This window comes from Pinus tabuliformis, chromosome 2_2 (genome assembly GCF_031772625.1).
Source record: "Pinus tabuliformis cultivar Carrire ecotype Pingquan chromosome 2_2, CPIR1, whole genome shotgun sequence".
Lineage (NCBI taxonomy): Eukaryota > Viridiplantae > Streptophyta > Pinopsida > Pinales > Pinaceae > Pinus > Pinus tabuliformis.
Genome location: NC_142300.1, coordinates 960,165,581 through 960,180,166, shown reverse-complemented (window position 1 = coordinate 960,180,166; position 14,586 = coordinate 960,165,581). Strand labels below are relative to the sequence as shown.

Below are 14,586 nucleotides of genomic sequence, written 5' to 3'. Positions count from 1 at the left end.
TAAATATCAAACACATGTATATATTAATCTCTAATAAAATCATTCAGTAGGTGAGTTGGTTTCATTATGCATGCATTTGTTTCGCTGCCCATATTTGTGAGATTCCCATCAATTGTTACACATTAAGATATTAATCTATATCTAAATTCTCTTCTTGAATCCTTGTTCATAATTCAATCCTTACCGTGTCTAGAATAGAGATTCTTTTTGTCTTTAAGGATATTCACAAAACCATCCCTTCTTGAATTCCCAAATGAATTTGACTTCTGCTCTATTTTACAATAGAGTGACTTTACCTTTCTCTCTCATATATAGGCAAACACACACAAAACTCTTCTTGTCACCCAATTGTCTCAATTCCAATATAGGATTTATCCCTCTCACTTCCTATTCTATTGTTGACTCTACATACAAGAAACTAAAATTCACAAATTATACATACACAAAGATAATCAATATCATGGAATTTTTTTGCATTACAACAATCTTGTCCAAAACATGGTATTCAACACGTATCGTGTTCCTACCCACTTTCTTTTAGGCCTAATTTACATTCATTTGGCCATCACTATTTATAACGTTTTAAATAGTATACATAAACAAAACATATTTTTCTAGATTTATAGATCAATCCACAAATCACTCATAATAATCAAATAAACTAAGATTATTTTCAAATGAAGAATTAAAATTCCTTTTAAATATTGAACCCCTTTTGATATTTTCTTTAAAAAGCTCGATGGCATAGGGAAGCTTTAATGCTCCTACATCAATTTTTCATTACACATCTCAATATCTTCATGTTTAACATCATTTCATTATAGGCCTTATACAATATTGATTTAGTTATGGATAATTATTAGGTGGTTTGTATAGATTTAATTAGTTAATTATTTGCTTTAGTAGTGTTTTTTAATTAGTTTATTGTTTTTTACAAGTTTAGAATTTCCATGGTAAAGTGGGGGTGAATCTCCATAGTTAGGAATATTGTTACATTCTTTTTTAAAATGTATATATATGTTTAATTCAATATTAATTCTTTTTATAATTAATAATAATAGTCATGTCAAATAAAATTATAATTTAGTTAACTTTTATGATTTTTTAAATCTAAGTAATGTGAGATGTATCATGGGGTAAATGTTTTGATGATTATCATGGATTCATGTCTATTAATAACCATTTACTTATAGGCTGCAAAAGTATGCTAAACAAACCCATTATTGATGAAACTACACACACAAAATGTATTATTTAGAATATATTTTTATCTTGAGATATATTGGGATCTTAAAATACATATCTATTTTATTTATGCTACAACTTTTTTTGTTAAAGCCAATGCTAAAGTAAATTATATAAACACTAATCTAAAATACAATTTACAAAATATTAAAATTGATGTTAAGACTCTGATATATATATAAACAATGTGTTCCTTACAATTCTATATTATTATTGGAAAAACTTAATTTCACAAAATCATACATAAGTATTATCATAGATAAGTATTTGTAAACAAAAAATATATATTCAGAAAACTAATTTATTTTCACACATTTCACTTTTTTACAATATATTCAATATCATCGTAAAATACCTCAAATCATCCCTGAAGCCTTTTCCTTACAACTTCTTCTTATTTATCTTCTGAAATTTTAAAGTTTCATTAAAAACATCCGTATTAACCTTTTCTACAATTTTATACCCTTTATCCTGCCAAAAATAAATCATTTTATCATTATTTTTACCTTACACTGATTAAAAAAAAAAAATCTTGTTAATGAAGTAGATAAGATCTTAATAAAACTTTTTTTTCCCAAGAATTATCAGCATTCTTTTATATGTGGTTTTTATACATAGCAAAGTTTAGAGTTAATGATAAAACTAAATATAAAAATTTCTTAGTTTTTATTATCTAAAATAAAATCTTCCTCTATCTAAAAAATTTATTAAAATTGAAATCACAATTTAAAATAATAAAAATTAATTAAAATTTGAAAATAATTACTTGGACTAATTACAATTTTAACATTAAAATTCAGAAACTAAAATCTCTGGAAATGAAAAATTAACATAATCCAATATTAAGATACAAATATATTTAAAACATTTTTAAAAGCGATAGAAAGAAATATTTAGTATTAAACATGACTCAGAATAACCACATTCCATATCCCTTCCGCTCTTTCCAATTAGAATAGAGGGAAATATATAAATTTAAAACTGCAGCACAATTTCCTTTTATGGGTCAGGGATTTTGTAATTCTACACCCACGCCTGCAAAAGCCAGAGCTTCTTCTTTCATTTGATGGAGTGCGTAAGCCCAATCCTTGCAGAGTTGTTGAGAATTCGGGAAAATATCTTCTGCAGCCATTGCTACAAGTTTAGCCTTCCCCGCGTAGCTTTGAAAATGCACAACCAAACCCTAAAGGGAAAACAACATCAAGAAGAAATAGTTATATATTTCATTACGAATAATAATATTACGATGAAATTTTGCATCAAGAAGAAATAGTTATATATTTCATTACGAATAATAATATTACGATGGAATTTTGTTTGATGGCAGATTTTAAGAATATTTTAAAATAGAGTGAATAGTTAAGAAATTGTTTTTTTATTATAATCAAATTCCCAAAACTAATTATTTAACTTCTTTCTTGTACCTAAAATTTTAAAATATTTTTAACTGAAAACAACAAGTTCCATCCTAAATTCCGACCTCTGGAATTTCGGTATTTAAAATCTATTTACAATATTTTTAACTTAATACAACAAGTTCCATCCTAAATTCCTACCTCTAAAATTTTGGTATTTAGAATCCATTTAGTGTTGTACTTAAAATTCTAAAATATTAGTAACCCGTTTTAAAATATTTCTAAAATCTTCACTGTGAGGCAGTCTGGAGACTGTTGTAATAATATGGGTAACTAAGTTGTTGTGCAGCTGAACTTGTTCGACTGGGCCTTGTACATTTGAGAAAACGAGGGTGGTATTTAAACATTGTCGATATGGGAGGTGAATTGCAAGCTGTTCACACACCAAGACATTTAATCAGTTCCTGAGACAGAAAATAACATCAAGCAGCTAGTGCTAAAATTCAACCAACAGATGACCAATCTTACATTTATTCCAAAAATACGTGCGATTTAGGCCGTAAGTAGGTAGATATATTGAGCCTCGAACGATGCTTTCTTTCTGTTTAACCTGCCCTTGGCCTCCCTGCAGTAGTCCAGGAAATGGCTACGTGTGCGCAGCGGGATGGGAAGTGTCCACAAGCTGAATCCGTTGCCCCATCTCGCGTCTCGCTGATTCTTCTCCATCATGTACTCCAATGGCTGCCAAATACAAATTCTAACTATGGATTCAGAACCCTAAAAACGTAGGGCATAATTACTGCAAAATTCAATAATATTATGTGGTGATGATCTGCTCTTACATGGATTCCAGGGGACGGTCTCGTATTCACTGGAACGAATGCGCGAATTCGAAGGTCGGATGCTTTCCTGGAGCGCGATCCATCTTTCTCTGGATATTTCACAAAATCAATTCCGAATGCTCAACATCATCCTCTACTACAAATCTTAAACGGTAGACCCAACTAGGGATTGGCAATTAGGGTTTATGTGTGCAGAGTTAATGGTATTTGTTTAATAATTTTTTTCATGAGTGTCGCAGTAGTACGTCTTTATCATGTTTAATATTGAATTGATGAATTCATATTAAGGAGGCTTAACAGAGCACGGATCACCATCTATTAAAATTTTTTTGAACATTAACAGAGCACGGATTACCATCTATCAAAACGGATCACCATCTATCAAAATTTTTTTGAACATTAACAGAGCACGCATCACCATCTATCAAAAACTTTTTGAACATTAGTCAAATAAAAATTGAAACAATGTTATCATGAAAAATTTCATACAGAATAATCAAAACCTACATTTTTCTATGACATTACTAAGAATTTAGCAAAACAAAGTTTATGGTTATTGATAAGAATTACAAAATTTTATGGTTATTGATCACTGTTTCAGACTTCTTTTGGGTTTTGGTAAAGTTAGAAGTTTTTTTTTTCATAATATAATATTTTTGGTGAGTTTATGATTTTAGTAGTTAAAAATGTAATTTTAGTGACATTATGATTTTTTTTTGTGAGTTTATGATTTTAGTAGTTTAAAATGAAATTTTAGTGAGATTATGATTTTTCGTAGTTTAAAATGAATTTATAATAAAATTATGATTTTTAGTAATTTAAAATGAGTTTTTAATAATTTTTAGCATCCTGAAATCATATATTTGAATCATAGATTTTGCAGACTACATAACTTAAATTTAAGATAGTATAAAAAATACTGAAAAAAAAAATTAAAATTTTTAATAACTAGACTAGACTAATGGCCCACAGTAAGTGGAGTTCTTTTTGGGTCTGTTTATGCTTTTTTTCCCCTGTTTGTGAGACTCTAATCTCTTGTAATTTGAAATAAATTACTGAATGACTAAAATAGATTTAGCATTTTGAAATTCTAAATTTTACTAGTTAAAAAATAACAAAAAAAAAAAAAAAAATCCCAATAATTAGAGGCTAAATTTCTAATAATTAGAATAAGTTGATAGTATTTTTTTTAAACTAAACTTATTTTTTTAATATAATATATAATTTGTTTTTGGGAAATTATAATTTCTAACCATCTGAAATGAGTTATTGAGCTGAAATTTATGATTCTATCGTATAATCCAAAAAATCCATGCCACGTTTGAAAGGGAAAAAGATAAAGACTAAGATAATGGTGTGCACAAGTTGCACTCAGATTGTTACTTTTCTAAAATTGAGAATCGCAAATTACGGAGCATCGTAACTTCAGTACCTTCTCACTAGAAATAAAGTCTATGGAAATGGAGTTATTTGAATGCCATTGTGCTCTGAATCCATTAAAAACCCTTCACTTTTACCCAAATCTCTCTGCACAAAAGGGTTTGATGTGAGCTGTCTACAGCGCTTCGTTGTCAGTAGAAATCTTGACCATGAAACATTCTATTCACGGTTTTTTAAAACAACTCAATTTTTGGCCATAAGACATACTAATTAGGTTTTTTATCTATTTTAAAACAATCCAAATTTTAACCCTTCACGGTTTTCATCTATTTTTTAACCATTTAAATAATTTGATTTTGGAAAAAAAAATATTTAAAAAAAAATATAAGGTTACCCTATCAAAAAAATCATGGGACAAACATATGGAAAATTAAATGAAGTGTTTCACTTGATTCATATCTCTTAAATTTCCCAAATATTTCAAACTTTACACACAAATTAAGGGTGTACACCACAAATGCTAGTTTGATTTTTTCTTAAATTTAATAAATTAGGTTGTCGTATTGTTTTAATAGTTTTTTTAAGGGTAGAATGAATTTAGCACTATAAAACTATCAAGAATTTATGAAAGACTTAAAATTTTAAAATTTGATAATTATAATCTAGATTTTCGAAAATTTCTATCAGATTTTCTCAAAATCATATTTAAATTTTATAATTTTCCAAACGAAATTATAACCTATTAAAACTACACCCAAATTAAACTCAATACCAAAAACTAAAACAATTTAAAAGCCTTCTTACAAAGCTTCTGAAGTGGTTCTTGGGCTGACCCGTGATGACCAGTCATAATATAGAATATCATAAATGATACACACATACGACATAATGTTTACCTGTGATCTGGTCAGTTGATCGTTGTTTTTAACCGGTAGTTTATAATTATTATGTTTTTTTGCTTGGAGAGTTATGGAAATTTTGGTTATATTTTGAAAAAATCTGGCGGGAATTCTTGTAAATCTAAATAAAAATTGTTAAATTTTATAATTTTAGGTACTTTGAAAGTTTTTGATGGTGATCTATTTCCACCATCAAAAATATGATTCAAACATTCTCTACAATTTTTTTTGAATTTTTTACCATAATTCTTACCACTTTTAACTATCCACACACTTTCTCCACCTCCATAAATGACCCCATTTATTTTTTAATGGTACCAAACGCTCAGCTTTAAAGCTTGGCCGGCTCCATGTGACGGGAGAGTTTCAATGTGGAGCAGTGCCGACAGATACGGACTTGCAGCTGGTAATGTTAGAGCAGAAAATTTGAGATGGAACAAGGCTAATAGACAAAAGGGATTGGTAGATTAAACCAGCACGCTATATATTAGATATTAGATCTGGGCATTTAAAAGGATGTTTTACAGTGATGAAGCTTTTGGAATGGTAATGATTTGCCAATCGTTTTTTGAATTGATGATGTACTTAATTCTCAACGCAAGGATAAAATAAAAAGAATAATAACTTTAAAAACATAAAGTTCTAATAAGAATTACCAAACTTAAAACTAAGTAGTACTAAGTTTAAAAAGGTAAAGGTAAGGTATTTTATTATGGAAAAAATTGCAATTTTTTTTAAGAATTAAGTTAAATTTAGATTGGGTCAATGTCAGTGTTGGATGGAAAAAGGATTGAGATGTTATGTTGGAAGAAAGATTTGCTAATCAATAGGATGATATGTTTTTTGGAATAATTTTTATTTTTATTTTTAAATGGAATAAAAATTTGCTTGTCAATAAGATGTTATGTTGAAAGAAAGATCTGCCTATTAATGAAATGATATGTTCCTTGGAATAGTTTATTTTTAATTTTTGGAATTAAGTTGAACTTGACTGAGGCAGGGTTAATGTTGGATGGAAGAAGGATCTGCTTAAGATCTGCTCATCAATGAAATGATATGTTCCTTGGAATAGTTTATTTTTAATTTTTGGAATTAAGTTGAACTTCACTGAGGTAGGGTTAATGTTGGATGGAAGAAAGATCTGCTTACCAATGAGATGAAATGTTGGAAGAAAGATCTGTCTACCAATAAGATGTTATGTTGGAAGAAAGATCTTCCCACTAATAAAATGTGATGTTTCTTGAGATAATTTAATTCCCTCTATACTCTAATGACATGACATGACATGTGTACTATAATATAAAAAAATGCCATCATTCAATATTAAATAAATAATTATTAACTTGTTATCATTCTCTTCAATGTCAATATATATATATATATATATATATATATATATATATATATATATATATATATATATATATATATATAACTAACCTTTATCTACCAAAAAAATGTTTAATTATATTTAAAAAATTAACAAAAAAAAGGTTAAACTAAACAAATATTCATATAACTCATTTTACAATTATATTATTGTTTGGAGTACATACAACACATCATAACATTAAAATATTTTATTAAACTAAGTGGTAAGGAACTCTAACTATGCTGCGTTGTCTAAAGAAATGGTAGCTACAATACTCTGTGACGTTGTATGCCGCAACTATGAGGTACTTGTATAGCATTAAAGTATTGGTAGTGAATTATTTTATTAGAGATATTTTTCCCAACTACTAGGTACTTGCAGAGCATTAAAGTATTGGTAGTGAATTATTTTATTAAAGATATTTTGAGTAGGTCCCTACATTCAATGAAATAGTGTTTTCATTTTTTTAAATCAGTGAAGCACATTTATATTTTATATTTTCATTTGGTAGAATTTTTTGTTGTTTAGGGAGGATGCGAATTTGTCGGGATGGTTAAAAATAATGGGGATCTCGCAAGTCTTTTTCAAAAATTCTAGTAGTAGGAATGTTTGAGTAGGGTTTTTGATGGTGGAAATGGATTCGGTGCCATCAGAAACCCACGAGGCATCCAAAATCATGAAGGTTTGGATTTACAAAAAAATGTGCTAGATTTTATCAAAATAGTACCAGAATTTCCACGATTTTCTAGGCAAAGTTGAATCCTCACTAGACTATAGGATTTTTAATTACATAAATAGATTTAGCACCATGAAATCAAAGGATTTGAATCTCAAATTTACCATTTCAAAAATATTTTTGGTAAAATAGACCAAAATATATGTTTAAGAAAAGTTAAAAACTTTGAATGGTTCGACTCTATGTCCACAAGTGGTTGTCACTCTCAACCCCTCCCCATAAATTTGTACCAATAATCTCATAAGCACTGATCCCCATACAAATCAATTCTCCTAAACCTTATTATAATTTATTCCAATTATGTTATTATTTTAAAATTTCAGATTCCCTGTTATATAAACCATAAAATATGTCAGGAAAAATCAACAACATTGAAGACAAGTGATTGTCACTCTCAACCTTTCTTTATAAGATTTGAACCAATAATCTCATAAATACTAAACCCCATATAAATCAATTAATCTATACCTCATACTTATTATGATTTATTTATTTTTATTAAATTATTATATTTATTATAATAAATTTTAAAACATTTTAGATTGAAATTTTAGAAAAAAAGTTAAGAATGGGAACAGAATCTCGAAAACAACATATAGTTATTAAACTTTAAAAAATAATAATAATATTAAAAGTAGATTTTGTATATTAAAATTCTTTCCATAAAAAAGAGTTCTTAAATAGCGATTACTTTAACTATATTATGTTTTAAATAATTTGTAATATAATTTTACTAGAAAATCAATTACAATTAAAAAAAAATAGAAATTATATAATTTAAAATTAAAATTTTTATAATATTAAATGCATATTAAAAATTATATTTCGATTATTAAAATTCGCAATCTATTTACTTATAATTCAAAATATAAAACATAAAATAGATAAACTTAAAATTTTCCAAATTTACTTTCATTTTATTTTTTCTAGAATTATGTAATCAATTTTCGATAATAAATTAAAAAACCTCGGCATAAAATAAAAACATGTATACTTTTCACTCCTCAACAAAAAAAATAAAGTTTTAAGGCTATTTCACACCAAATAATATTGAAATACAAACCACACTTTCTAAGCAATCCTAATTGTGGCTAAAATATATGTTGGGCCTTGGTAATGTACATTATTATAGTTAACCAAATGCTGTATGGACACCATGAAAATCTTTGAAATTTATAAGAAGTCGATAGAGTAGAACTGCGAAGTAGCAATGCCTCTATTTATGTCAACATGAAAATTAGTATAGAAGTCCATACATTCATTAAAAGCTGTATAGGTAATGAATGTAAGTATATGTTACAAAAATTTAAATTAATAAAGATTTCATGAAGTAAAGTTGTTTCATAGCTAAGCCCGTCTCTATATATGTATGTATAATTAAAATTAATAAAGGTTAGGAAATCTATATAATTAGCATTTGTACCAGATGTTGTAAAGGAAATGTCGTAAGGTATAAATTGAGGAACAATTACGATATGGAAATGGGAAAATCTAAATAAATGCACAGATGTAGGAGAAATGAAAGTTGATTTAGGGTGCCTAAGACTATATTTTTTTATTAATTATTGAATTAATATTGCATATAAATCTCATAAAATTAAACCAACTTACAATTCAGGGCTCTGATCTCTAAGTTTGACTTTGGGTCATTAACATGGTGATGCCTTGTCTCAACCACTAAACCACAGGCCAACAAACAGAAGACTACAAAATGTTACGATCATTATTTTTCTAGAATCATTTTGTGAACTTACAATTCAGGGCTCTGAACTCTAAGTTTGACTTTGGGTCATTAACATGGTGATGCCTTGTCTCAACCACTAAACCACAGGCCAGATTATATTCTATTTTATTCCACTTCAAGCCATTCTAACTCTCCAGGATTTACGAAAATAATGTTTGGGAACTTTGCAGGGTTGTCCTGCAGCCAATCACTTTACATGTGCTTCAGATGCTCCACCTCTCACGATTGAACTTGCTGACCCTCAAAATGTCTTCTGTTGAGGCTTGGGTTTTGAAAGTCAAATCGCACATAAACATTTCTAATAACCATTCAAAGATCATTTTGCTTTGCAGCTTAAAAATTGTTTATAATCTCCATGTGTAATCAGGAAAGTTGGATATTTTTTCATAGAAGTGAAGATTGCACTGGCCTTCTGTCTTCAATCCATCATCGATTTATGACCATTTCCTACAAATTCCATGTACAGTTTAAGCTGGGTGATGAAGAGTTTGATAAGTGATAGCAACAACTCTCATTTTTTTCACCATTCATCATGCAAAAGCCAATTGAATTGTCTATCAACTGTTTCTTTTCACCATCCAATCCCCCGGGATAGCTCAAAATTTCTGAGCAATTGTGTGGGCCCAACTACAGCCCCTCCAATAACAAAGGGTCCATCCTTCCTTCCTGTTGTTAAGTGTTCCATATGCATAACAGTTGTGAAACAGATGTTTTATAAAGCATACCTGCACCGAAAGCTTTGCCAATCTGAAAGCTGACTTTCAGATCATTACCAAGGATCATATTAGCTACTATTGTTTTTGGAATGTTTTCAGTGTGATCACCATGTCAACAAAGAATGAATGAACCAGACAACAAAATCTAAACAGTTGGTCCCATAAGACATTACTGGGTTGGTCCTGACTGAAAGACTACCTTACTGGTTGATTGGGACCTTACTGTCTGTAAGGACCCTACATAGATTTTGGCTTAAGGCCTTGAAGACACAGTGTTAACCAGAAGCTTGTTTATGCCATGTACAGTTTAAGTTGGGCAATGAAGAGTTTGATAAGTGATAGCAGCAACTCTCATTTTTTTACCATTCATCACACAAAAGCCAATTGAATTGTCTATCAACTATTTCTTTTCACCATCCAATCCTTCCGAGCAATTGTGTGGACCCAACTACAGCCCCTCAAATAACAAAGGGTCGATCCTTCCTTCCTATTGTTAAGTGTTCCATATGCATAACAGTTGTGAAACATATGTTTTATAAAGCATACCTGCACCGAAAGGTTTGCCAATCTGGAAGCTGACTTTCAGATGCAAGTCCCCATGTTGATGTGATAGCATCCTCCCACACTAGGATACTAACATTACCGATGATTTCAGTGCTATGCCTTGTGAAATCATCTTTTCCTTGCATTTATTATCTATGGGTTGTTGCATGCTATCTTACCACATTGACATGTCGATGTGTTGAAGGGCCTCCTATTGATTAGCCCACAAATGATAGTCGGCCCCATAAGCACAGGAAACAACCATTTGCCAATTGCCATCCATAAGACCAATACTGCCATAAAAACTACAAATGATTGGCTACAAGAAGAAAAAATGAGAGTGTTTCCCTGAGGGAGGGCACAAACCCACAGAATAACCCCTTGTATCTACTGAAAAAGGCCAACAAACAGCCAAGAAAGGAGGGCACTGGAGGAAATGAGGATAAAAAAACTTTAAAAATAGTTTGTTATGCAAAATAGAATGATGAAACCTAGTTTCATACCTAAAATTTACCCTAGCTTCAAACCTAGAACAACTCTGAAACAATACAGAATAGAGAAAGAAGAGTCCATAGTAGCTCTGATACCATGTTGAGATTATAAGATAGTGGATTTACAATGAAACATTCAATAAACCCTAATCCAGTGCAACAGAAAACTATGACAACACTTCAATAATGAGCACAATATATATGAACCCATACCATGTGCTTGAAAGAGAAATTTAGCACAAAAAAATGATGATCACTATCAAAACACAAGTATTCAAGACAAGGGCACTATAAGTAAGATTAAACGTAGGTATTTTATCAAATAAAACTTGAGTGATTAATTTACAAATGAGGAGGATGGTGTACATTGTATATATACAATATTACACCTAAATCTCCATTCAGGTTTAGAGTGCTAGCCCCCAAATGATGAGATGACTAGGCCAACATAGTCAAACATTGATAACTAATAAGTACAATAAGGTGGGTTAATTATCAATATGTAGCCTCAATAAAAACACTGAGACCTCAAGTAGAGGGTTGACACATGGCATCAATTGTATATTAGCCATAAACTCAACAACAATAAATGTGCCCTTTCTACTGTTGTACAAATCCGCCATTGTACCTGGTCACTCATTGTGCCCTGTTACTCTAGAGAAGACTACTAGAGAAAAACAAGGTAAAAATTTAAAAAATCAATCTAATTATATTATATTTTATCCACTTCAAGCCATTCTAACTCTGCAGGATTTACGAACATAATGTTTGGGAAATTTGCAGGGTTTTCCTGTAGCCAATCAATTAACATGTGTTTCAGATCCTCCACCTCCCACAATTGAACTTGTTGACCATCAAAATGTCTTCTGGTGAGACTTGCATTTTGAAAGTCATGTACTTGGTCAATAACTACGCCCTACTACTCTAGAGAAGACTTCCAGAGCTAAAAAAGTAAAAATTTAACAAAATCAATCAAATTATATTCTATTTTATTCCACTTCAAGACATTCTAACTCTCCAGGATTTACGAACATAATGTTTGGGAACTTTGCAGGGTTGTCCTACAGCCAATCACTTAACATGTGCTTCAGATGCTCCACCTCCCATGATTGAACTTGTTGACCCTGAAAATGTCTTCTGGTGTTAAACCTGAATTCTTTGTTATCATGCCTACTCCAACCATTATAGCACATTACACATAGACACATAGACATTTCCCCACCAAGACATGCAATACCTGCACTTTCCAAACAAAACGATAGTAGACTACCCCTGCTACCATGGAAGTGATCCCAACACTAGAAGCAATCACAGGAAACAAATATGCATATCATTCAACCTTCTTCCTGCCTCTTTTCTCAAACACCTTTCTCCGGCTTTCATTTATTTTCATTAACTCAAACGCTAACTTTGACTGCAAGGGCTCATTAATATTTTCCTTCTCATCTTTCTCTAGGCCTTTCTCTGTTGCTATTTATTGAGATCCTTCACTCAATGCCATGTTGCACAATGAAAAGCTTTCTACACAATAATATTAAGCAATCTTAATACTAGCAAGACCAAGGCCAGGAATGTCTTGTCTGGGAAATGGTTCAGTCTAGAAAAAATCCAAGGCAGTTTGTTCAGGTATAATTGCATGGTAGGGGAATTTATTTAACCTCATGGTCCATGACAAAAATGAATTCATCACCAATGTTGTCAGAAGAAACCAACCCCACATAACTCCCTCCTAATGCTCGTTCGTTCCTTCCTTCCTTGATTACATAATTTACGGATAAACTCTTCTCAAGTCTATAATCCTTGCATGGCTAGAATTATTCATAATGGTTTTACAATAATGAAAGTATTCATTGTACTGGCATTACAAATGGACGATGCATGGTTTGTCACAAACCTGCAACTGTTAAGCATGTTATGTGGAACTACAAGATTGACAGAGACTTTTTGATATGGCTTGTTGTTGAGTACATGCTTCTCTTTGTTGCAGCTCTTTGTTATTAAATGGTTCCTTTTGGGGACAAATAGATAATCTCCAGGAATGAAAACCATGGGAAACCAAATCAGACTAACATACAACTCCTTATGGAAACAACGGTGCAGAACAACCTTCTAATCCAGTCCATTTTGGAGAAGTTTCAATTAATAGAATGGAGTTGGCTATGCAAATCTCTAATATGATTGAAATTTTTAGGGATGATGTAGATGCATTGAGATCAGATACAAAATGGACATGCTAACTCTCCTTGATTATTTAGGGAGGGTGAACATAGTATGTGGTCATTGTCTTTTGGGTTCATAATGTATCATTCTTGATTTGCATTTTTGTTGTGTAGTAGTGAAATATCAAATGTATTATTCCCAAAACAAGTGATATAAGGTTGAAGAGTGTGGCCATACCTAATTGGATTCTCCTCAAGATTTTCCTTCTCTTAATGGATGGCAGGCTCTCCAGTTATAAAAACATTGCATACTTTATGTTGTGTGTGATGAGCCATCATGGCCTATATGCACCAGAAGAGAAACCTATTTTGGAAGTATGCTAACAAGAACAATATATATAAAAGGAAATATTATTGTGTCTAATCTGAAAGATAGTGTGACATACAATGAATGGAACTACCCCACACCTATCATCATGGCCTATATGCACCAAGAGAGAAGCCTGTTTCGGAATTATGCTAACAAGAACAATCTAAATAAAAGGAAATATTACTTTGTCTAATGTGAAAGATAGTGTGACATACAATGAATGGAATTGCCCCACACCTCCACTTGGATATTGGTTGAATTAGGTTTGTGACGCTAGCCATGTAACTGTAGTATGACAAGACATAATGCTAATTGACCTAGAGTCTATAAGAAAAGAGCATCAACCTGTTCAAGGTACACATTACTCTGAAACGCTTGATTAGCTTCCTAGTACCCAGTTTATTAGTTGATTATACTTTAAACACATTTGAACGGTTCGTGTAATTATAATGGTATTTTCACTTACAAATGCATTGTTGTAATCAAATTTAGATGGTAAAGAGTCATGAGATTGATAACCCAAAAAATGACATGCAGTGTCTAATTTCTGAGCTGTGTATGTCCCTTCTGCAAAATAGAACAATCGTTAATGTTACGATACTTTTGCTAGAATATCATACAAGAATATAGATTTGTTAGATTATATACAAACTTATTTAGTTCAATAAAAACAACTCTAAAATCGAGATCATGGTAAAAGCTCAAGGTCCTGAAGATATTGGAGGCTTAGATCC

The 14,586-nt window shown here is 30.7% G+C and overlaps 1 protein-coding gene across 1 annotated transcript; it reads right to left on the bottom strand.

The window, feature by feature from the left end:
- Positions 1–3,152: 3,152 nt before the first annotated feature.
- Positions 3,153–10,356, bottom strand: LOC149196412 (medium-chain-alcohol O-fatty-acyltransferase-like). Its single transcript, XM_089408275.1, has 3 exons — positions 10,299–10,356; positions 3,443–3,531; positions 3,153–3,341 (listed from the first exon to the last, which is right to left on the bottom strand). Exons 1-3 carry the CDS (start codon positions 10,354–10,356, stop codon positions 3,153–3,155), a joined length of 336 nt encoding a protein of 111 aa, XP_089264401.1.
- Between the last annotated feature and the right edge of the window lie 4,230 nt (positions 10,357–14,586).